At 31.4% G+C, this 25262-nt stretch overlaps 1 protein-coding gene across 1 annotated transcript in view; it reads left to right on the forward strand.

The window, feature by feature from the left end:
• Positions 1-24545, forward strand: part of LOC124366411 (WD repeat-containing protein 75-like) — a 65448-nt gene extending 40903 nt beyond the window's left edge. The window contains exons 14-15 of the mRNA XM_046822942.1: positions 22373-22452; positions 24189-24545. Coding sequence (XP_046678898.1) covers positions 22373-22452; positions 24189-24513 — 405 coding nt within the window. The 3' untranslated portion in view covers positions 24514-24545. The remainder of the gene's footprint in view (positions 1-22372; positions 22453-24188) is intronic.
• Positions 24546-25262: the final 717 nt, after the last annotated feature.

Below are 25262 nucleotides of genomic sequence, written 5' to 3' on the forward strand. Positions count from 1 at the left end.
TTCTGACTGCTTTTCCGAAATAAGTAACGTTTGAGCTAAGATAAAATTCTTACTTCAACTGAACACTATGTTGAATAATCAACTTGATGACCTTTAATATTCACTGTTATCCTTCTTTTGTAAAGACCTCTAAAATGAGATACCATAGGGTAGGGTTACTGTTAACAATTTTCTACTTACCTCCTTACAAACCCACATTCTTAGGAAAATTTTAATACCTTTTTACAGTACCCATTTTGTGTAATACTTGTTGCCAATGGATAGGAAAATCAATAGGATTACCTTGAAAACTTCCTTCCAGGGTCCACTGATTTGAAAGGAAGACTAGTTAGAGTACTAGACTCTAGTAGACTCTAGACTCTAGTTGACTTTAGACTCTAGTAGACCTTAGACTCTAGACTCTAAAAGACTCTAGGCTATATTTATATATCAACTAAGAAACTGTTGGCATGCTGGAGGGAGGTTTAGGTTTGGAGGATTTCTGGATTTTGTAACCCTTTGGTATGCTTGTTCCCATCTCCTTAACTGTGAGGGATTTTAGTCTATTGTTAATGATTTTACTATTGCGGATATAAAACCGTTATTGAAGTCTGTGATATTGTGGCTTACAGTGTATTGAGGAAATGGTTTATCTTTACATCTTAATAACTTGTACAGCTTGTTTATACTTACCGGTGACTATTCATTCTTGTTCATGCTTGGAATGAGCTATGGGTTCTATTGAGATTGTTTTAACTGTTAGGTGGGTTGAGATCAGGGATTTTGGGATTAACAAGTAGACCTTTCAGATTATGAGGTTGTTTAACTTGGCAGTGGGAGCAAATGTTAGGAAATCCTTCGTGTAAGAAGAGATTTGTTGAATTTTGAAGGAAGAAAAGGAACTTATCAGATTTGGTTTTTGGTGGAGGCATATAGAAGGTAAGTCTGTTGATTTTCCTAACCAATAGCAGTAATCCTATCCTTGGCTCTCAGTCCTATTGTCTCAATCCTTTCTGTGTAATACCCCATTTTAAAGATTTTAAGTGGTGAAAACAAGAGTCTTTTACGCTGCCTCCACAACACATCATGATTTTTCTTGAAATCAGTTGAGAAATTTTTTTTCTAAAAGTAAATCTATCCTCAACCGCACTAGCTTTTGTGGAGGTCAAATTGGAAGGGTATCAAAAAGGTTAAGAAATGCTATTTTGGGGGGAGGGGGTTAGGGCTGTAAAACACTCTAGGTATAATCTATTTTTCTCCTGATTATACATTTAAAACTGATCTTAAAAGCATAAATAATAGCAATATCACTGTTATACAACTAGATAAAAAGAGACCACTAGAAGAGTGACTACTTACAGGATCTGTATATTTATAACACTGATATTTATGAATGTCTGACAATTAATTTTAAGTGTGCCAAGCTAGAAAAAATATGATCCTTGGAATACTATCATGTCATATGTTTTAATCCTTTTGATACCCATCATTTTGATCTCCACCAAAGGTAGTGAGATAATGAATTTCTTTTTTAAGATAAATTTCTCAATAGATTCCAAGAAAAACCAAGTTGTGTGCTTATACAAAGTAAACTGGCTCTCAGCTTCTTGACAAATTCCAAAAACGATTAAAAATATTATGAATTTTTGGGAAACTTAAAAAAATTTAGTCATTTATATATTCTACTACAAAATCGAAAAATAATCTAATAACCTTACATTAAAAGTGAACAAATATGGATCTAGTTTATAATTCCATGTGGTTCTGGTTTGATTTCTATGTAACATGTTGAAATAAAGTAAATTTTTAATTTGAATTAGTTACTTACCTTCACAATAGTTTGTTTATCACCTAATTTATTCAAAAACTGTTGTATATCCAATTTGAAGATGTATTTTATAATTTGCATTCAATTTTGATATCAAAAGTTACTATAGAAACGCATCTGTTAAGATTTGTAAACAATGCTTTTTTTATTTCATATAACTATATTATGTAGTCAGTTTAACAAATTTAATTAGACTGAATGTTAACAAATTAACCTTTTTACTGCCATGTCATTATATCAATTCTTGTATGAAAAGTGCTGTCTGTCACTCTATTGAAAAACATAGTGTTTTTATAATTGCTGGAAAAAATTTTCAACATCTCTATTTTTATTTATTTTAACACTATGTTCTTCTAATGTTTACCATGTTGAAAAGAATAAATTGGGCTTATAAATGATATTTATTTTTCAATTTAAAAATATTGTTCAAATATAACAACAACAAAACAAAGCTCTGATTTTCAACACAAAGTAATATGCATATAAATTAAATACTAATATTATAAACATAATATATAATAGTAAACATAGAGATTCATATGTTTCACTGTAGTTAAAAACCATTCTTGAAAAACAATTCTAGGCCTAAAGTCAGGTAAAAACTGTATTTTTGTCATTTGCTTGAAAAATTTGACTTTAATCATTGTGTTTTTAATAAAAACAAAATATTATTTGCAAAATAAAATATTTATTGCACAAGTCACTAAATATAATAACAAAAACCATCTGCAGAGCGCAGTGGTTGCAGGTCCAAACAAAACAAACACACAAAAAACAAAAAATGCAATTGGAATACACCAGCTGAACCACCTAGAGGCAGGTTGATATCAATGGAAAACAGAACTGAAACATTTGGATTATAGCAGTATCGGCTAGAACGCTGAAAAATAAAGAGAAAAATGATGTGCAATAAAAATGTTCAGTCTTGATGTCCGGCACTTTTCACACCAGGAAGAACCATTGCTTACAACGATCCTCGGCACTCAAAGGGTTAAAAGCTTTAAACTACATTCTCCTATAATATTTTATCATAAAATCAGACATGGTTTCCTGTAATAATGTATAAACTTAAAATATATGTATGGAATTTCAAAGATTTTGTGAAATCCTGCATTTATTTTTGGCAGTTTCTGTGATTTTAAACAACACTTCCTCATTTCGGTAAAATCTGTTGGGAAAAACTTCAACGAGTTTAACAATTCTAAGATTCACTTGGATTTTTTAATTTATAAATGTAAAATAAATAAACAAATACATACATCACAATTTATAAATATTAGTCTACTATGTGTGATTATTGCATAAATGTTGAAAGGAAATTAAATTTTTTAGGCACCTCCACAATTATTAATTTTCTGCCTTGGGTTTTCATAATTAATTATCGTAAATAACTTATCTTCCAAGTAGCTGTTAAATGGGTTTGAATGAGAAGTGAAGTAACTATGTGTATAAAGTAGTATGTATTTCATACAAATTTAAAAAAGTAATTATAAGTACGGTGCTAAAGAACAAGGCTAATGTAAATAATTTGGACAGTTAAAAGAGTAATCTTAATACCAAAAAGTTATTTTTAGATTCATATAAACATGTATCTAATACTACAATGCTATTGCATCATTATTCTTGTGTGTCGCCTACATCCTAACATGCATCAAATGAATTTAGATTGGTATATTTTGATGCAGAAATAAAGATGCTTATATCTTCTGTTTCATGCCCATTACTGTGTTTTAGTCCTATCGGACAGGGATGTTCAGTGCTTGCGGTAGTTTCGACAACGCTTCACCAGGTTGAACGTTCTGAGACGCAGGCAGTGCCACTGGGGAATAGTCTTCATTATCTCCACACCCTGTAATCAAAACTTGAGAATTAAACATGAGTGATGTTTATTAAATCGTAATTTTCCAAAAGAAACTATTCACTAGACCAGTTTGACATTTATTTGTAAAGGGCACTGCCACATTATGCGACTTTGTCACATGTATCTGAAACGTGCAACGGAGAAATTTTACGTTTGAAACACGTAATCAAATGGGAGTGGCCACATTATCCAACCGGTTCCCTGCAACTTGCTTCCAACACATCCCATGTTATCTAATAGTGCCAGCCATTCATTAATTCAAAAGAGGCGGCCCCAAAAACCTAAGCATGTCGGCCAAAACTAGGGCATTTTGCGCTCCCCATCGAGTAATGAGAGAAGTTCAGTATATTTCAGCCTCTTCAAGAAACTTGATGAATTGTTGTAACTTACCAATGACCTCCCTGTGAGGTATCACATATTCTATGACCAGAGTTGCAAAGGCCTGATCTCTCTGCCTCACCAGTTCATCACAGTCAAAAACTATGTGCTCAGCTGTGTTCTCATGTTGCCCACACAGCCTAAACACACACTTCTGTTGAAGTCACTCATTCAATGAAGATGTTTTCTTAGATGACAGTGCCCTTTAGCAAGCCTTTTTATCCATTTCAAAACACTTCTCTCCAACTGTAATGTCTGTAGAGCAACCTCTCTGAAATGAGAGAGCAAATCAAGCTTGCACATCCTAAACTCATCTACCATGATGCTTGTCCTTTGCCCAGGAGTTGATTGCCTGTCGTGCAAGTATCCTGGGTACCACATGAACTTCATCGATGATGCCTTATTTGCCAATGCATCAGCGTTCTCATTACCTCTCATTCCTGTTGCCGGGACCACCACAGAGTGAGATTGTTGAGTCCACCCAGCTTGGACAGCATTGTAACAATCCCAGATGAATCTTGACCTGATCTCACTGGAGGACAGCGCCTTAAGGACCACCTGGCTGTCTGTGAAGGTGCCAATTTTCATGTCCTTGAGACCTTTCTTCAGATTCTCAGGCACTCCCTTATAACTGTGACTTCCGCCTGAAGTACGACGGTGTATTTACACATAGGAAGATAGAACCCCCACACTAGAGCTTTCCTCGTGAATGCTTTCCAGATTTTAATGGATAAAGGATCTCCTTCCAGTGAACCAATCATCTCTAGAGGGAATTCTTACATCAAATGGTCTGCAGGAGTTTCTGGTTCTCATGTGGTCCGATGAACACAGTGAACAGGAATATATATAATTTATATATGTATTTATGTTGTTCCCAAATGAAATATATGTTTTAGGAATCATTTCTCCATACATAATAAACCAACCAAATAACCTGACCTTAACCAAATCTGACATGTAGGCCAGCCAGCTGCATGTGGCATTGATTTTATGCAGAAAGGGTATTCATTTAATTTTGGGTTATTCAAGAATAAAAATATGAACCCTAATAGAAAATAATATAGGATTCATAGTTTTATTCTTAAATGGACCCAATATTAAATGGAAACCCTTTCTGTGGTGTATTGATCAGCTGACCTACATGACACATTTGGTTAAGGTCCGGTTATTTGTTTGGTTTCATTACTTATGGAGGAGTGATTCTTTAAACATGTATTTCTATTCTTCATGCAGTGTCACTAGAATTATTTAAAAAGTCTAAAAACTAATATTCAAAAATTACAAATTAAAATCGGACATACTGAGTGGGAAAGACACATTCACAAACATACTTTACAAAACTCTTATTACCCAGAACACTGAGTATATGCAAAAAATGAGTATAAATTATAGTAAGCAGACGTTTTAAACCAATAAGAGAAGCACAAAGCCCTTTCAGGACTAAATGCAGAGACCAAGGCTCTTTCCCTCATTAAAAAAAAAATAAATAAAAATTTTAAAAAAATAAGTTACTCATTTAATCCTATCCAATGTATCAAAACTAAGATCGTATCATTTATTTCTTCTCGCAAAACTTTTAATTTTTCAGAAAGTCTAGGAGGAAAATCATTCCAAAAGTCACACTAAAATTGTATATTAAATTGTAATTATTTTTTGCAATATTGAGCAAATTACACAATAACCAATCATTTTGTCAAAGTATATAATTAGGAACATGAATTTTATTTTATTTTTATTTACGAGTATTAAACTTGAACTTTTACATATAATATCACAAAAACATATAAAAGACTTCAAATTTTTGGTAATATCCTTGTTTTGACATGTTCAACAATAAACAGTGGGTTGCTGTTATTTGACAACTTAAAATTGAGTTATGGTCTGCTCACCATCACGGCACAACCCCATTCATTTTGACTCAAAAATATTATTATACTACTGATCTAGACATTTTTCCATTTTTGTTCTATATGCAACATTTTAAGAATTGTCTTAGGTTATGCTCAAGAGAATTTTTTAGGTTTTAATGTAGGATTATTAAGACCTATCGCCAAAAAGGAAAAATGTAGGATCTTAAATTCCTCGGTATAAATTTAATTAATTTAATATTAAATCACTTTTATGGTAAATATTTTTTGCTGCAAAATCAATAAATTTTGTGATTCAAAATATGCTAGTACAAAAGTTTATATTACATAGGTTTACTCTGTTCATTACCTTGCATACAAACAAGTTAGTTTGGAACTCTGTAACTTTCGAAACTTAAATTTGAATAGTATTCGGAACAAGGAAAACTACTTAATTGAAGTTTACATTGGTCAACTCATTTAGCTGTCAACAAAGTAACTCCAATTTAGGTAGAAGTTGGTTGTCGATTGTCGGAACCCAGCTTTACCAGAGCATTTGGTCCTGCTCTTTATTTCAAGATTTGTGGTTGAGGATTTTCCTATTGTTTTTGTGTTGTTTGAATTCATAATGTTGTGATTTATAAACTTAAACATATTCAAATCTCATATTTTTTAATAAAAAACAAATATTGTAAATAAGACATGAACAGTATATCTATTTTTTTTATAAATTATTAAAATATATACCATGGAGAAACTTTTGTTTTGAGCAGTTGTACAGAGAGGAGCTTTGTTGACTTTTACCTGTATTTAGTATTTCATTTTTTAATTACTAAATGCAATTTGCTGACCATGCAAAATTCGGCACAATTTATATATTATATTATACAGAACGTTAACAAAAAACAAAACTAAACATTATTTCTGTAACAGCGTAAAATGAATACACCAATGATACCTGATGTAGTATTACAAAGTATGTAAACAGAACTGATTTTGTGCACAAGATAGTTTTATTACACATCATGCTGTTCACTTATGAGCAAGACTAGTATCTTTATCTCTGTGATAAAAGATTAGTATTAATTCGAATTTTATTTAGTTTCCTTATTTTTGTACTAAAACATTATCTGAAGGTTAGTTTTATCACATCATTAGATTTTCAACTTTGGAATTGGAATCTTTGTAAAAGATAAAAGTGACATTTTACTGTAAAATTTACTCAGAGCTAAGGCGATCTTCTCTAAGTGAAGCCTTGGTGGAAGCTGCCGACACCACACTTCTAAATAATCAGGGTTACATAAGACATGTTAATACTTGTTTTGCAATGAAAATTAGTTGTGTAATATGTAAAACTACTCAAGGAGAAAATAAATAAAATATTTAACTTTTTTATATAATTTTAAATAAAAAGTAGAGAAAATAATGTAGTTATATGAAAGATATTAAAATTATGTATTTTGGTAGGCAAGTAATCACATCATCGGTAGCTGAGCAGTAGCATCTCGGCAAATGCAGGGTTGAACCTCTGTTCAATATGTTCAATTGCATTTCAATAGAAAGTCATCATCTGAGTTTAGACTGAAGTGAAATGAACAATAATTCCAATATCAGAGTGTTGACCATAAACAATCCTTTCTTAAGTTTTTAATAACGATAATTAAGTGTGCAGATCTGTCATTAATAATGGATAGAACATTTAGCACCCTCATCATTCCGCTTAACAGAGCCGGAACGCCCATAACTTGGCGTGTTTAGTGAACTGTTCTGAAGAAATGAACTGTTCTGGTTCCAAAGTTCTTTGGGCACACTTCTACCTGTAATTATTGATTTTTACAACACAAAAGATGGTGGTGGTTTTGTTTCTCAAGAATAGAAAAAGATACTAAACACACTTGAGCTAAACATAGTTAATACTAATAGTATTATTTAATACTTGCTGTTTAGTTTCAAATGGTAAAACGTGCAGTGCAATTTATTACAGAATAGTGAAACTGCAACATACATAAAAAGATTTTTATCTAGTTGGTTAGTTTTATTGACTTGCCTGTACAACATTATCAAAACGTTATAAAGTTTGAGATTTTAGTGTACTCACCATGTCAGGACTGCTGGCAGGGTAGCTATACACAGTGCTGAACAGAAGTACTGTCAGTCCCAAAAACATCGGCACAAGTTGTCTCAGCAATCTCATCACTGATTTTTCAATCGTTTCTTTCTTGAGAGCTACAAAACGAAATCAAAAATATCAATTCTGTTCTTAATTACTTGTTACTTTATTGTAAACTGTAGTTTTACTAATGGTAATGTTAGTTTTAAAGTAATTCATTACCAAAATGTTAGGAACGATGGCAATAATAACCTCACTCTAATTTCAAAATTAAAACTCCGCTTTCTATTCTGTGGCCCGAGATAGAAGTATCAAGAAATAATTAACATGTGTGACTTTGATAATACGATAAATAACGTACATGAATAAATCAAATAGACTTTAATTGTGTTGAAATTAGACAAATACTATCTTCTTCATTAAATTTCTATATGATCACAAAATCACACTTGGGTGCTTAAATAGAAATAAATAATTCGCCACATGTTTGTGAACATTTCTGAAGTTTCCATTTCTATCTTATTTCCTATAAATCTGATACTCTTTCTTACATGATGAAACATTTCATGGTCACATGAAAAACAAGATTGAACAATATGGCAATAGGCTCTTCTTCGTGTTTCCAGTGGTTAAAGAAATTTCCTATGTCACTGTAGTGATTTGCTGGAACACTGTTTTGTGGGAGTGTCAATTCTCGTGATATCTGTTCCCTACAAGATTTTGTATTTGCCAAGAGAAAATATAGTTTGTATGAGTGGATAAAAAAAGGCAGGGTTACAAACATCAATATGCACTCTTTTATGAACTACAGATCTATTGTCTACTCCATTGAGGTAAAAAGTAACTTAATCGCTGATTACTGCATGTAGATGGAATTCATAGGTTTCATAAATACATCTCACGGCAAAACATTCTTTTTTTATCAAATCAATGGTAGTTTTAATTTGAGAGTGATTACACTCATGTAACCATTGTGCGTTGAATAAAAATCACACAATAGTATTTATTTTTGTATAATGGGATAATTTTTCATTTGATTCCTCTAGTACAGACACATTGTATTTTGTTTTTTAAGCATAATTTTCTGTCAAGCTTATGGGAGTCTGTGTAATATTTGTTATATCATTCCAATTTTCTTTGCCTGTATTTTAATGCTTAATTGTTCCAGCAGGGTTTAGTCTGTTTATCTCTATTAGAACTCTTTTAGTTCTAATGTTGAAAACACGGGACATTAGAAAATTGCATAAATTTATTCTTTGTTGTATTTAATTTATTAACACAAAAATGTAGAATTTAGCTTATTGTTTTTAATTGAAACTTTGACAGGCTGGCAATTTTGTAAAAACAATTTTCATTAAATTACAAAATTGTGCTACTGAATTATTAACACAGATAGTGTGTTAACAGAAATATAGATTTTTAGCTTTTTTAAACTAAAATTTTGAAAGGCTGCTTTTTTGTAAAAACAATTTTTATTGAATTGCAAATTTTCATTACCGAATTGTTAACATAGATAGTGTGTACAAAATTTATATTTTTAAGCTTATTTTTAAAATTACAATCTTTGAGGCTGCAATTATGTAAAAACAATTTTTACTCAATTACATTATTAAATTTTTGGTATTGAATTGTTAAAACAAATTTATTGTTAACAAAACTATTGATTTTAGCTTATCTTTTTAACTAAAACTTTGGTGGCCTGCCATTTTGTACTGGATTGAGATTAAGACTTCTGGTTTACAGTATTGTTCTTCTTTTACAATAGTCTTCAAAATAAGGTGTCACTTAATGGAGGTTTACGTTTAAAATGTTAACTTACCCCAACCCACATTTAGGGCCAGGTTGAAGTTCTCGTATATTCCAAATCTATGATTTTTGTGTGATAATGATCCCCATCCCCCTATGATTGTAGGTTGATATGTTTGTGTTCAAAGCTTAATATTGGGGGAGAGGGGCTTTAGGGACACCTGGTATAGAAGACTAAAATACCCTAATATTTCCAAGAGATTATGAATGTATCAAACTAATTTTATTGGCTTTTTTAATGTCTAGTCCAGTGGGAAAATGTTCATTCATATTATGACTACCATATACTGATACGTGGAAATACTTTATTCAATATGGACTCATCAGTGTTACTTAACCTCCATCAAAATAACCAGATATCTTATTTGATAATGGACCTATGTCAATTCCGGACCGCTTTTTGTCATTACAATTCACTTTCACAATAATTAAGATCTCAATTTGAAATTTTGTGGCTTGGTAAAAAATAAAATTATGGATTTAGTGATGAAGTTAATGTCGGGCAAGTGTGTTTTTCTGTTGTGTGTCATAAGTCAAACTAAAAAAATATAAAATAAATAACCAACCTTCATTTTTTTTTTCAATAAAAAGCAGATTTTTTGTAAAATAAATCATGGTTTTTGAAAATATGTATCTTTGATTTATTTCATATATCAATTTGTTTAGAATTAAATTCTACAGATTTTTCATTCATTAAATGTATGCTTTTGCTAATCATTATAAAGCTAAAACATAAAAACTTAATTTTTTCTAAACATTTAGTTTTAATGCCATTTATCTGAAAACATAAGTAATGTACATTTCTAGAATAACAATTGATTTTTCATGTAAAAACTTTAAAATCAAAAACATTTTCATTTTATTTAAGCCGCAGGTATTTCTATTTAACCCTTTTAACCCCAGCCATTTTTCCATGGACTTGCCATAAAGCCCATGGCGATAAAGGACTGTTGTGCAGAATTGAGGGAAAATACATCTAGTTTTCTTATTTTTAAAGATAATGTTCAGGTTTTTGTTTTAAATTGTTCACAAATAAGTGTACTTTTAGATGTAATAGTTAAAAAGTACTTTTACAGAATGATTGGTTTTTTTTTAGCGTATATATACATAAAATGTTTTTTATTTTTTATAATTTGGACATACATAAAGGGTAGAAAAAAAATTGTAGCCCCTGAAAAATAAAACAGTTTTGTTGTACACATATTTCTTACTACACACACAAAATTTGAAGAACTTTCCTTGATAAATGCAGGAGATATATCCAATTCATTATATTGCTGCATAAGTACTTCTTCATATATTTCCACATACACGTCAGTAAATGTATACAGATATGTATACTTGTTTTTGCACTTTTGAAATAATAACAATTGTAAAATAACACAAACTAATTGTAATTGTTTGTATTGTAACACTAAAACTTGTTTAATTTTTCAAAAAAGTAAAAGAAATAATATAATATTTACAATATATACATTTTATATAAACTCAGTTCATTGTCTTCAAAAATAGCACCTTCATCACTAATAATATTGTTTATCAAAGTGTTTTCACTCACTGGTGACTTTTCTCTACAACGTTTACTCATGTTTTTACTAATAATACAATAAATCACACGAAAAACAACCGCTTTCAATCACTCAAACTAATTGAGGTTATAACTCAGCATACAACAACAAATGCAACTGAAGTCGTCTGGCGGCTGACATCGACAAATAAACTACGCTCAACGACGATGAAATACAATGCCAATTGGAAGGTTTATTGTTTTTGCATGTAGCCCGTTTCTTCACCGATCACTATACCGAAACTGATGGCATTTGGACCTATTATTAGCCAGCTACATTAAATTCACGAGACGTCCGGTATATCAGACGTTGGGCATTTTAGCTAGACCACCTCTGTCCGATATATCGGATGCCGGGTTTAAAAGGGTTAAATTTGTTTCATTCTTGAATCTAACATTTATGTCATGACATTCTCCAATTTTAACTAGTTAGCAAAGTGTTTTGCGACATTTTTATATGACTTTTTTCTTATTTTTAATAGTAGAATTACCTAACATCTTTATAATTTCTCTTGGGACACCCTTTATCTATGTAAATTTCAACACTCACATTCTTGCAGTGTGGTTTAAAGTATAAATATAATATATATATATATATATATATATATATATATATATATTTTTATTTATTTATTTATTTATTGGGGCAGGCAGTTTGGGATATCAGTATAATCTTTAGTGCATACCATATTAAATTACATTATCGTGTTACCATATAATATCTACAGATGTGTAATATGATCATTGCACTAGTAACATATTTTTGTGATTTAATATCGCACAAAAATATTACAAGTTTAAACCAATTGAAAACAATTTCATTACTTAATAAAGTAATCAAGTCAATAATTTCGATATTAAATTTAATAGTACTGAATTTCTAGTAATCCAAAGTTACATTCTTTTCAATTATAATGTAATTTTATTATCATACAAAGAATCTTTTATGCAATATATACGTGTATAATATAGTTGTTATTATTTATCTAAGTATTCATGTGGTACATAATCTAGATTTAAACTTACCATCTTCAATCGAATTAAATTAAAAAATTTGGAAATGTGTGCCCCGTAACCCTTAATGCTAGATACATCCCTGACGATGGTGTATTATATTGATTTTTCTATAATGCTAAAATGGTAGTACATAGAACAGGTGAGAAGAGAAAACCATTTCCCTCCTCTCCCCCTCCTCCCCTCCTGCCAACATTTCTCCCCTTATTTAAACATAACCCTCTCCCACTCAAGAGTGTCTCTACTACATGATTAATTAATACAGCAAACACAACGTAAATTGTTCGGTATTAATGAACACCTTTACTAGCATCGGTGGTTTTCAAACAATTGTTTTTAAACAATATTTTGCTTTGAACTTAATATCATCTGTAGCCAAGTAATTTAATATTCTTATAGCTTTGTTGATCAATTGAACTCAAGAACAATTAGTGCAAATAAATTTGAGTTTTCATCATCTTGAGTTACAAACTATTTTTGTTACTTGAGCTAGATTATGTCGTTGTTCTCTTTATTTTAAAATATTGTGCAAGTTTTAATTTTTTCAAATGAAGAAAAGCAAAATATATATATATATATATATATTTTCTGTGAAAAAAAACACCAATCTGCAACTAATTGAATCCAAATTTGTAACATATATTTAGTATTGGCTTTGTGGGAGATAGATTCCATATTCCAAAAGCTGTAAATCCAGCCTTGTCAAGTAACTTACTGGTAGATTTAAGAGATGGTCAATGTCAGAGTCAAAATTCTTTTTATTTATGATCATTATACGATTAGTGCATGAAATGGTGTCATTTATCAACACTAATTAACCTATGTTAAATCATTACCATGCATACTACTATTAACAATTTAATCTATATAGTAAAGTATTTAATTTTAAGATTCAAAAAGGAACATTGTCGTCAATAATACTTAAGCATTAAAAAATGGGTTACTCCAAAAATTACTCAAAGCTTTAAATTTTCAGTGCAAACCATGTCTTATTATTATGTAACAGAAATTGTTTCCAAATTGTAATGTTGTATGAATGATCTGGATTGTTTTATTTGTCTCAGTTTTCAGAATTAATTTCTCCTGCTCCATACGTTTAGATCTGTATTATTGATTGTTGTTGTTTGTTAGAGCAAGGCAAACTCTTCCCTCATTTAGGTCACGATTTGTTATTGCTGGTAAGGTTATCAGTTATTTTAGAGTTTTCAAGAAGAAAAAGAATAATTTATTACCGTGTTATGATAACACATAAAGAAAACCCCAATTATGCTGAAGTTCTTTTTATCACAAACCTTAGCAATAATGAGTTTCTTCTCTATAGATCTAAGCTATTCTTCTAAATAAACTTATGCACTGAAATAGAACTGATCATAAATAACTGTTGTTGCAGTTGATTTAACATATTACAATGCGAATAAAATGTATAGATAGATTAATACTAATTTTCTAACACATTGATAGTGTTTATTGAATAATAAACTATGATCTATGCTCTGAAAGTTGCATAATCTTATTGATAACAATAAGTGATTATTTAGATAATATGTGTTGTGGTAATTAAGTAGAAAGTATATGACTTGTTTTGTTATCAGTCAAGTTATCAAAAGGCACTACAGCATAGATAGGAGAGTTAAAACCCAATCAAGTTTGGCACCAGCAAAATGGAATTCCAAACACAGCAGTTGATCTGTTTTTGAAACGTCCAAACATTAAACAGCACTTCTGGCGAACAGTATGCTCCTGTTACTGAAATATGGGGGTTTTTATTGATTTTATGTTTTTAGTTGGGTTAAGTGTTGCATAAGATAACGTATTTGTTGGAATTCAGTTTTATTGAAGTTGTTATGAAAACATAGTTACGTAATAATTAATAAAGAAAAAGTGTTTACAAATTTATTTTAACATATTTTTTTAAGCTGCATACACGATTGTAGTTTTTCAAATGAATTGCAATTTGTTTGTATTTTAATAGCAATAATACATAAAAGTAATAATACAATTTAGTTCAAATCAGATTAAACTTTAGGTGTTCACTTAAAAATCAAAATGTAAATTATTGGTTTTACTGTTTTAAAAAGAACCTTTTAACCCAGTTGGGGAAGTCTTGTTCAAAAGTTAACCTGCACTTCTGGCGAACAGTATGCTCCTCTTACTGAAATATAGGGATTTTTTTTTAATTGGTTTTATGTTTTTAGTTGGGTTTAAGTGTTGTGTAAGATATATTTGTTGGAATTCAGTTTTATTGAAGTCATTATGAAAACAGAGTTACCTAAGAGAATCAAACAAAAGCTTTTACAAATTTATTTTAACAGATTTTTTTAAGCTGCAGACATGATTTTAGTTTTCAATTGAATTGTAATTTGTTTGTATTTTAATGGCGGTAATACATAAAAATAATAATAAAATCTAGTTAAAATCAGATTAAAATTTAGGTGTTTACTTTAAAATCAAAATGTAAATTATTAGTTTTACTGTTTTAAAAAGAACCTTTTAACCCAGTTGGGGAAGTCTTGTTCAAAAGTTAACCTGCACTTCTGGCGAACAGTATGCTCCTCTTACTGAAATATGGGGATTTTTTTAATTGGTTTTATGTTTTTAGTTGGGTTTAAGTGTTGTGTAAGATATATTTGTTGGAATTCAGTTTTATTTAAGTCATTATTAAAACAGAGTTACCTAAGAGAATCAAACGAAAGTTTTTACAAATTTATTTTAACATATTTTTTAAGCAGTAGACATGATTTTAGTTTTCAACTTAATTGTAATTTGTTTTTTGAATTTTAATGGCGAAAATACATAACAATAATAATAAAATCTAGTTAAAATCAGGTTAAACTATAGGTGTTTACTTTAAAATCAAAATGTAAATGATTGGTTTTACTATTTTTTAAGTTGGGGAAGTCTTGTTAAAAATTAACCTTTTGGATTTAGATTTGATGTAAAGAAACGGACAACCTAAGTGGTTATAGTTAGTGTACTGGAGAAGGATGTTATAATGAGGTGGTGGCAGTGTTGTGAAGTGCGGCCGAGTGTAGGGGTTAAAGCTTTAACGAAGAAGACGACTCAAACTCACCAGTGGCCAGCAGCTCAGGCACGGTCACGGACAGACAGACCACTGAATAATTTGGCTGACTCCAGCAATGTGGTGGAGACGGGGTAGGTGGGTGGTCACGAGCGGGGGGAGGGGAGGGGAGGAGCCACCCTTGCCATTGTGTTGAGCTATTTATCACCACAAACTCCTATTCACACTTCTGCCAATGGTAATTCCCCACCAGTGTTAATTAAATCGAGGATATCTCTTTTCAGTAGAATGTGTTTTGCTATTAATTCATATCGGATTGTCGACATGAAAAATTAGCTCTATTTGTGCATTACAGTATGTAATGCACTCTGTTTTTTTTGGCTGTAGAGTACTTTTGTGGTATTTAAGGATTAAAATAATAATAATGTTAAAGTAATAATATGATACTCGTATATTGATTGGCACTAAGAACTAATTTGAAATTAGTGAACTGAAAAAGAATGATAGAAGTATTTTTGCTATTTGAACATTAGTACTTACTATATCTACATCAAATTTACGTGTATTTGTGGCTAATAAATCTTACATTATTTTCAAATGTGTACCTGTTACAGCACTATTCAAACTATAATACTTAATAACTATCATAAAGTTTATACATATTCTGATTTTTTGTGTGTTTTGAAAAATCAATTTAAAAAAGTAATAGCATATACAGGTTGTAAATAAAATGCTATAAATATCTAGTGTAATCTGGAGATAAAAATGTTTTGTTGTAAAAAATATACCTCTTTAAAGTTAGGAACCTTTTTAAGTAAATTAATGGTAATTTCAAGTAGCAGTTTAGCTATTCAGAAAATTGTATTAGGAAAAATTAAGCTTTCAATGGTGTGGAATGAAATCATGTTGGACCGTAATAAAATATTTTAGAAGCTTACATGACAATATTTTACTATACAGACTAAATTTACGTTGAATTAACAATTTTGCATTACCATCAGAGTGTGTTAAAATAAAAAATTAATATTTCATTATTTTTGTGTAAGATGTAATATTTTTAATAGAGTAAAATTGTTGACTATCCAGTAAGAAATAAGAAAAAAAATTGAAAAACATTACACAAACATTTCAGGTACAACACAAAACATTTTAGAATTAATTATTTTATTAAATAGCATTTGCTTTAAAAAAGAAAGTATTGATATTTTTAAAGCTAGATTCAAAATATGAGTTGTAACAAACCAGTGAAACTGAAAATAAATATGGTATAATCAACGTAAAAGTACAAAAAACGAAAGTTTATATATACTAATTAGCTCTTAATAATTCAACATATCAGTTGTAAGTAAACCAAGACATGTTTCTAGGAAGTGACGTTTATAAATTTGTGGACATGTACAGCTTGTTATTACATAAGTCAAGATGATTTTTATAGACATAAGCTTTCATTAACGATTGAAAAGATGAGCTGGAGGATGGCTTTTAATGAAAGATATATCTATGATTTTTATCATAACATTTTAGAAAACAAGTCAACAAATTTAATCTTCTTGGAAGTATAATTTGTCTTTTTTTAATATTAGACAAAGTGATAGGGACATTTATTATAAAATAATGAGCAGAGTGCACAATTAGGGCGTCAATTATTAATTAACGCATGATCAATCAGGTTCAGTTGATTAGCCAATATTAGTGATCACGTGATGTGTAATGTAATCAGTCAGTTGTGGTAGGAATATTTACCTAATTATCAACAGCATAAGCAACTTTGTACTAATCAGTGGCTTGTCTTTTCTTAAATCTGAAATATTATACATTATACCATTTTTATATCTAGTTAATTACAAATAATACTTTTGTTCTGGTTTTAATTTTAAAATATCTATTGTTTTGAAATGAAATGTCTTTGCTTACATGTGAAATGATACATCTCAACATTTTAACCCTTTGAGTGCCGTAGCTAATTTGCTATGTCATTTTGCCAGCTTACATTGCCAGCCTGATTTTGTTATGTTTGCAAGCTTTTCAGGGTTCAATAAATACTTGACAGGTTTTCACAGTTTTTTTTATGTTTTTTGGCAATAAAAAGAAGGAATATAGTACATATTTACTGTGGTAAAAATTAAATACAATATATTTTTTGATATGTAACTTACTAGTACAAAATTTGTTTTAACTTTAATATTAACATTTGATTTTTATTCAACATTGTCCATATGTATTGTTTTTTAGATTTATTTGAGCTATTCCACCTCAGTGTTCAGACTAATTATTCGAAGAAGGCTTGGTACAGTAAACTTGTAGACCAGCCTGGCAATGAAATTATGCTAATTTTACTATTAATAATGATAATAGAGTTAGATAGATTTCTTTATATAATATAACCATAACATTAATTCAAAGCAACCCAGGTACATAAAATAACTTTGTAGTTAGCAAAAAAAATAATGTACTGTAAAAGCAGAAAAATTACTGATGCATTTTCCATCATTCCCTGTGAGTTTTTTTCTTTTTTAAATATAATTGTACATTATATTTATGAACCTTATGATGTAGGTTTTATTCTAGAATAAGATCAGATTTTAGTTAGCAAATCATCATAATTTTCATTTTTTAATTATACTTAATAAATGCCAAATAGATATAACAGCCTCTATTTCTTTTTCATTTATCAATTACAATATACACCATTAAAGTATTGAACATTTTGTCCAATATATATCTACAGTTTAAAATTAGATCTTATTGAACAAAAGTCTGAATAATAAAAAGGTTCTATTAATAAAGGAGTTATTTCCTTAACAAAAGTCTTAAAATTGCTAGTTTTGTGTTATTTAGAATTTTTAAATTAAATACCAGCATGCACTTACATATTTTGGTTTTTCCATGTTGAACATGGTTGTTGGCTGAGGATAGCGTAGCCTTTCACTCAAGGGGAAGGGAAAATTTTATGTCTGTCTGTCCATAAGATATCCCGAAAACGAACTAGCCTGTAGACAGAGCTCGCAGTATGCTAGGAAGTAAAGTACCTTGGTGTCACACTTGATGAAGACCTTAGCTGGGCTAGGCATGTTGACACTGTATGTAGTAAGTTAAGCTCTGGGCTCTATGTCCTTAAAAGAATGAAGTCAGATCTCAGATGACAAAACTGTAAGGACAACTTATTTCGCCCTTTTTGAGACGCATTTGAGGTATGGCCTTGCAGCCTGGGGCAACTCGTCAGGAGGCAATCTACAGAGAGTGCTCATCCATCAGAAGAAAGCAATAAGAGTGATGGCAAGACTGTGCTTTAGAGACTCGTGCAGAAATGCTTTCAAGGAACTACGCATATTGACAGTCGTGGGACTATATATTCTTGAAACCACGATCTATGCAAGAACAAGCAACCTTGAAAGACGAGGCAATATTCACCACTATGGAACCAGGAACGCTGGCACTTATGACCTACCTGCCCACCGCCTTAACATCTTCAAGAAAAAGCCATCATATATTGGTGCAAAGTTCTGCAATTTGCTGCCAGCACATGTCGCCCAACTAGACATCAAATCCTTCTGAAGAGGACTTATGAACTGGCTGATGGACCGCCCATTCTATTCGGTGCAGGAGTTCCTGAGGTGGAAGGAGGACTACAACCCCTAAACTGGAGGACGAAGATACCAATCGCTCTGAAAATGCTACACACACACACACACACACACACACACACACACACACACACACACACACACACACACACACACACACACAAATATACACCTTTTGTAACACATACACACAAAAAATGACAATTGTACTGATCTTGACGATTATGTTCAAATAAACAATGTCTTATGTCTTATGACATAAAACTGTGCTTTTCTAAATGAGGAACACTGAGTTTGATGATGGTGCTTGCCTTTCAGTAGGATTTGGCTGAGCTTTAGTGAACATTTTTAAGTTGGTTTTATGGGTAACCATAATGGCAACGAGAAAATAGTAGAATAAATAAATTTATAAACAAACTCAGTACACTGTTAAGAGATATTTTAATAACATGTGATATATTAACACAATATGTAGTCTAACTATTGAAACATATTATAACTTTTTTGGTGACTTAGTGTGCAAACTTTTATTATTTTAACACTGATGTAAAAGTCAATAAATGAACAGAAATGTGAATGTCTCATGTGGCTAGATATCTGGAGTAAAATTTCATCTGTAGACTTGAAATTTTCCATGAAATTTTATATCAACATAGACATGAATGAGATCACATAGTAGGCTGACACAATTTCTTTTTTATTTATTGGGAGATTTAAATATTTTTTTCAATATGATTGTCATGCTGTGTGTCAATAATGAAATAAGCTATAGACTTGAACTTTAGCATTGAACGTCAGTGAAGCCTGTTATACTACACACATTTAGTATGGTGTACTTTTACTTTGTTATCCTATGGTTTTGTAGAGGTTTTTATTTTCTTCAAAATATTTTTATAAAACATCTTCGTAGAACTGCTATAAAAAAGTATAAATTAAACAATTTAATACTTCCCAAGGTGCTTCACAATATTTTCCTCAAAGATACGTATAACATTATTATCAAGAAACAAGTTCCCACAGAATGAGAGTGATTTTTTACTGTGAATTTCAAGAAAGCCATTTGTTTTTTGCAACTACTTTTAGAGACATTTTGAAATTTTCATGTAAACAAATACATATAATAACTAATTAATTATTTAATTTACATTAATCAGTCACTATTTGTATTGTATGAGCTTAACTCTTGTCATGGCAGTTTGTAACATAGTTGAGTCAGAATGGTGTATTTAAATTGTTACATACAAAAATAAAACACATGGGTATAAAAAGACAAATCATTTGAGGGCAAGTATAAATCTGCCTATTTGCATAAATGAGATGTATTGTATACTGCCAGCTGTTTATGTAAATGTCCTTCACTTAAGGTAAAGAACACATAAATCTGAACAGTTACTGCTGTGATACAACGCTTCTGTCTGGTTTAATCCCGATACTTACGTTAAGCATTCCTGCAGTGACAGTAACGTCTGTCTGAACATATATACGTGTTGTAATTTATACCATTTTATGTTATTAACTCCACATTACAGGGTCATCTTTATGTTAGTATAGTGAATGGTCAACTGGTCAGCTAAAACCCTTTTAAAAATTATTTTATTTCCAGACGCGTGTTTCGGTATTGAACCATCATCAGTGTGTCTACCATTTATTATACTATTTTATTGATCAAACCTTTTATGTACTTAACATTTAACCTTTCTTAAATGGACAAATTTTAGGGTGTGATATATTTTTATCAGTGAGCAAGTTAGTGCATAAAATGGGTGTTTTGTAGGATTTGTTAACACAATGTATTCAAGTAAATATTTAGTTATTTAAGATATTTAAGCCTGGAGCAAGAAACATAGTCCGTTGAGAGGAATCAAGCTGTTTTGACGTACAAAATTTCAAGGCTATAGGTCATGTCGTTTTCAAGATATCGTGCAGACAGAAATGAAATTTTTCCAGCCTCTCAAGTGATAGGCTTTGCTAAAGCTGAATCAGTAAGGACAAATAATGGAGTAGGGCCTCAGCATTAAGGTAATAAAAAATGTTTATCTCTCCTTACGCTAAAGGGTGGGCATCTCTCCTAAATCAGAGTAAGAAGGATATAAGAATGATAATAGGGAAGCTGACAGGACATGGCCCCCTTAGAACACACCTCATGAGGTTGGGTCTTAGCCAGACTGATGAATGCAGACTCTGCAGAGAAGCGGAGGAATCAGCCGAGCATATTTGCCTAAACTGTCCTGCTATATCTAAAATTCGGAAAAGATTCCTTGGGGTATATCTCCTCAGCCCCAAGGACATCAGAGAACAGGAACCCTCAAATCTGATTGGCTTCTGTAAAAGTCTCAGATTCTGAGGACACAAATATAAGTATGGGAGGTGCAAAGGTCCTTTTAGGACTAAGTGCGGGGACAATCGTCTCTTTCCCTCAGGAAAAAAAAGGACAAATAATGAAATTTGTGTGTGTAATCATCAGTTGCATATACCCATTCCTTGAGTTTTTGTTGACATTTTCCAAATGCCTTGTATCTTTAATATGAACTATTAAAAAAACAAAAGGTTCGTCTATATCACTAATTCACCGTATAAGGTAATGTGTTGGACTTTCCTCCTAAATTCAGATCTTGGCTATGCCACTAACCTGTGGAGACTACCCAGCAGGGATCAGTTCTGGCTGGTTTATGCCTTCCAGTTGAACCCACCACTGGGCACAGCAAAAACCAATGTGTCACTTAAATCTGGGCAACCTCATGGATGTCTAGGAGTGGCACATCACTAATCGCAAATGTCGAGATTCTTGGGTTTCATGGGCAATTCAATAGGTCTAGTCTACTGTGGGAGATGACTGTTGGAGTTGGTGGGTATTGTTCCCTAACCTCAGAGGTTCTTGCTAGCCTGAACAAGGGTGTGCCATCCCCTGCCTACTTTGACTTTAACTTTGACTTTGGAGGCTGGTTCAGAGCTGGCCTCCCCATTTTCCGGGGAGACATGACTTTGAGATGTTGTGCCCTAATTCTTTCAAGGATCTCGATAGGAGGTGGCCCCTACTCCCTGACCTTACCCATCCTGAATATCCCGTCACTCCAGAAGCAGCGCTAAGGTTCTTACAGGACTAAGTGCAATTTATAAGCTTCTTGTCCTAAGAGAACAAAAAAAAAATCTGTGGAGACAACGCAATTAGAATGTCCTCTTCTGCTCTTCTAGCGTTACTACCTTAGACTAGATCGAAGAAGTAACAGTTTTCTTCTGCTCGAAGCTATGCTTTTTTCCATCCCAAACCTCAATGAGTTAGTTTCCATAGGTTCTGTATTCGCTGTCCTGCTTGTTTACTTTTTATGAACATATTAGAGCATATTTGTTTCACTTTAAATACGATATCATTGTGTTTCAGCTCCTGAGAAACCCAGCTCACACCATGCCCCACATCCACCTCTTCTGTAAATCGTTTATGAAATCTCTATCTGTGTCAAGGTAAGTACACTAAATGTGTGATATGTTTATCAGAGTATACTTTGATATTAATAATAGTATTAACTTCTTTTTTGTTTTATTTTTAACCCTTCGCACCAGCTTTTTTCATTAAGTTCCCAAAGAGCCCAGGAATAAAATTACCTACAGCTTAGAATTGAGAACGAATACATATTATTTTTTTTTAATGATAATTTGAGTTCTTTTTTCATTGTTGATGAATAAGTAAACTTTTAGATAGAATAATTAAAATAGTAAAATTCTTTCAGACTTTTGTGTAGATATTTATGAAAAGTAAACAAAATAGTTGCTAAAACACCAAACAGTGTCTCAATATTCAAGGCATATAAGAATCACCCCAAATGGAGTGTTTAATTACAGGTTTATAACTTAAAACAGCCAAATATTAATACGAATCAGCATTCTGTTAGTTTAAGGTCTAGGCACAACCCTGTTGTTTTGAAGAGGTGTCTTTAAACTTTCTAGTGACACTGTAGGTTGAAAAAGTTACATTAACATCAAAACACATGGATATATTTTAAGAAAACAGCTATATTTTACTTAAAACATACATTGAGTAATAAAACTGAATCAACATACAATTTTGAATTTGGCCTTAGTTCAACAGCACTTACAAAAATAGAATGGCAAAGGCAATTTGTTTATGGTTATGTACAAGGATCGTTCAATAAGTCCTTATAAAAAATAGAAAAACTAGTTTTAAAAACATGATCTCCTTTCAGTTTTATACATTTTTCCAAATTTTTTAAGCCGTCCGAAAATACAATTTTGGAAGTACGTCTTACCTTTTTCCAAGTAGTTGATGAAAATAATACCCTGTGCATCCCAGAAGACTAGCCATCACCTTGCGGGCCGATTTTACTGTGTTTGCCTTCTTTGACGCCTGTTCACCCTCAAAATTTCACTGTTGTGACAGTGATGTATCGACAAATAAACTCTGTAGGATTGCGATGCAGAATCGCCAAAATAGCCTCAGATTTTACCACACAATTTTTATTGTCCTCATTTAGCAAACGCAGCATCCATCTCACAGAAGTTTTTTTTACTAACAATTTTTCATGCAGAATTGAAGTGACTGCACCTTGTGATATCCCTGTAGCCGCAACTATTTCACACACTTTAATTCGTCGATCATTCAAAATCATTTCCTGGATTCATTCAATCATTTCAGGAGTAGACACTTCCATTGGACGTCCCGATTTGTGTTCATCATTTTTAGATGAACGGCCACGTTTAAACTCATTTACTCAATTGTAAACTGTTGCAAACACAGGAGCAGATGAACTGCATCCAACTCAGATTTGATTTCTTTCGGCATTACACCTTTCAGATAGAAATGTTTTATCACCGCTCAAAACTAGCTTTTCTCCATGATTATAAACAAACAAAAGTAGTTCACTTCAATCGTCAATAGCAACGAAACTACGCGATGGATCGAGCTGAAATTTTGACAGCTGTCAATAATGCTCCTTACAAACAACATTTTTTTTCAATCCGAGCGCCATCTCTAGGATATTCTAAGAACTTATTGAACGACCCTCGTACAAATAAAATACTTACAGTATAATTTAAATTTTTAATTTAATCCCTATTTCACTTATTACTAAATTATTTTTCTAAGTTTAGTTTGGTGTTTAAGTACCGACAAATAAATATATGTAGCCTTATTGTGTTAGGTAATAATGCAGTTTTAATCTTCAAATGTGTGACCTTTTTAGGGAAACGGGAGATGAAAAAAGACCAAATGATGAGGAAGACCTAGAAGAAGTTCAAAAAATGGATGTAGATGAAGACAGTGATGCTAGTGTGAAAACTGATGAACCAGCGTCACCTACAAAAAGTTACCACAAGACAAGTCCAAACGATGTTAACGTAAATGGTGAAGAATGGAGGAAATCTCCTAAAAAGGGAATTAAAGAGGTTCCCTTAAAAGCGAAACAAAGGAGAAGATCAAACAAAGAAAGGAAAAGTCCAACAAAGAAAAATAGTTTTTCGTTTGATGATCTAGATACAGACTGGTTAAGTGTAGAAGATGACAGATAGCTGTAACAATATAACATGTTTTATTTTGTTAACTGCTCTTTTTTATTTTTTATTTACACCTTTTAATTTCCCCAATTATGTACAAGATAAAATGAAAATGAGGAACCATTTCTCTTTTGAACTTGTGTTCTTTTTATTAGCAGTACTTTTTTTATCATAGAGTGTTTGTTTGTGGTGTTAAAATAGTTTTGTTTTATATTAATAGTAGACTGTGTGCTTAAAATTGAAACTACTACCTTAGCTAAAATAAACTAAACTCGAGTCTGGCCAAGGTTGGTTCAGTTAATGGATTATTTCATTGTCTCGTGGATATTCTTACATAATACAGCCATGTTAGATGAGTCTCTAGTGAAAAGTAGTCGATCATTTCACTAGTTTCTGATTATTTATATAGTTTGCATCAGAAACGTGTGAAAAATAATTAGTTAAGCTTTATACTCTCTTCATCTAAAATGGTTTTTGTATATTTGGGACAGTAATTTCACTATTGTATAACATAACATTATTAACATTAACATAACATAACATATTAACATTATTATACTCAATCCATAAAACTTTCAATCTCTTCAAAAAAACAGGTAAAATTCTCATAACAATTTTATTTTTGTGTTTTGCCTGGATTTTTTGTGGCCATAAATACGATATCAAACAGATAACAATTGTTTCTAAATTTTACTATTCTGGCGAACAGAATTATCATTGAAGAAAACGAGGTGGTGTCAGAAAGTTCCCAGACTGTACTTACC

Source organism: Homalodisca vitripennis, chromosome 7, assembly GCF_021130785.1.
Source record: "Homalodisca vitripennis isolate AUS2020 chromosome 7, UT_GWSS_2.1, whole genome shotgun sequence".
Lineage (NCBI taxonomy): Eukaryota > Metazoa > Arthropoda > Insecta > Hemiptera > Cicadellidae > Homalodisca > Homalodisca vitripennis.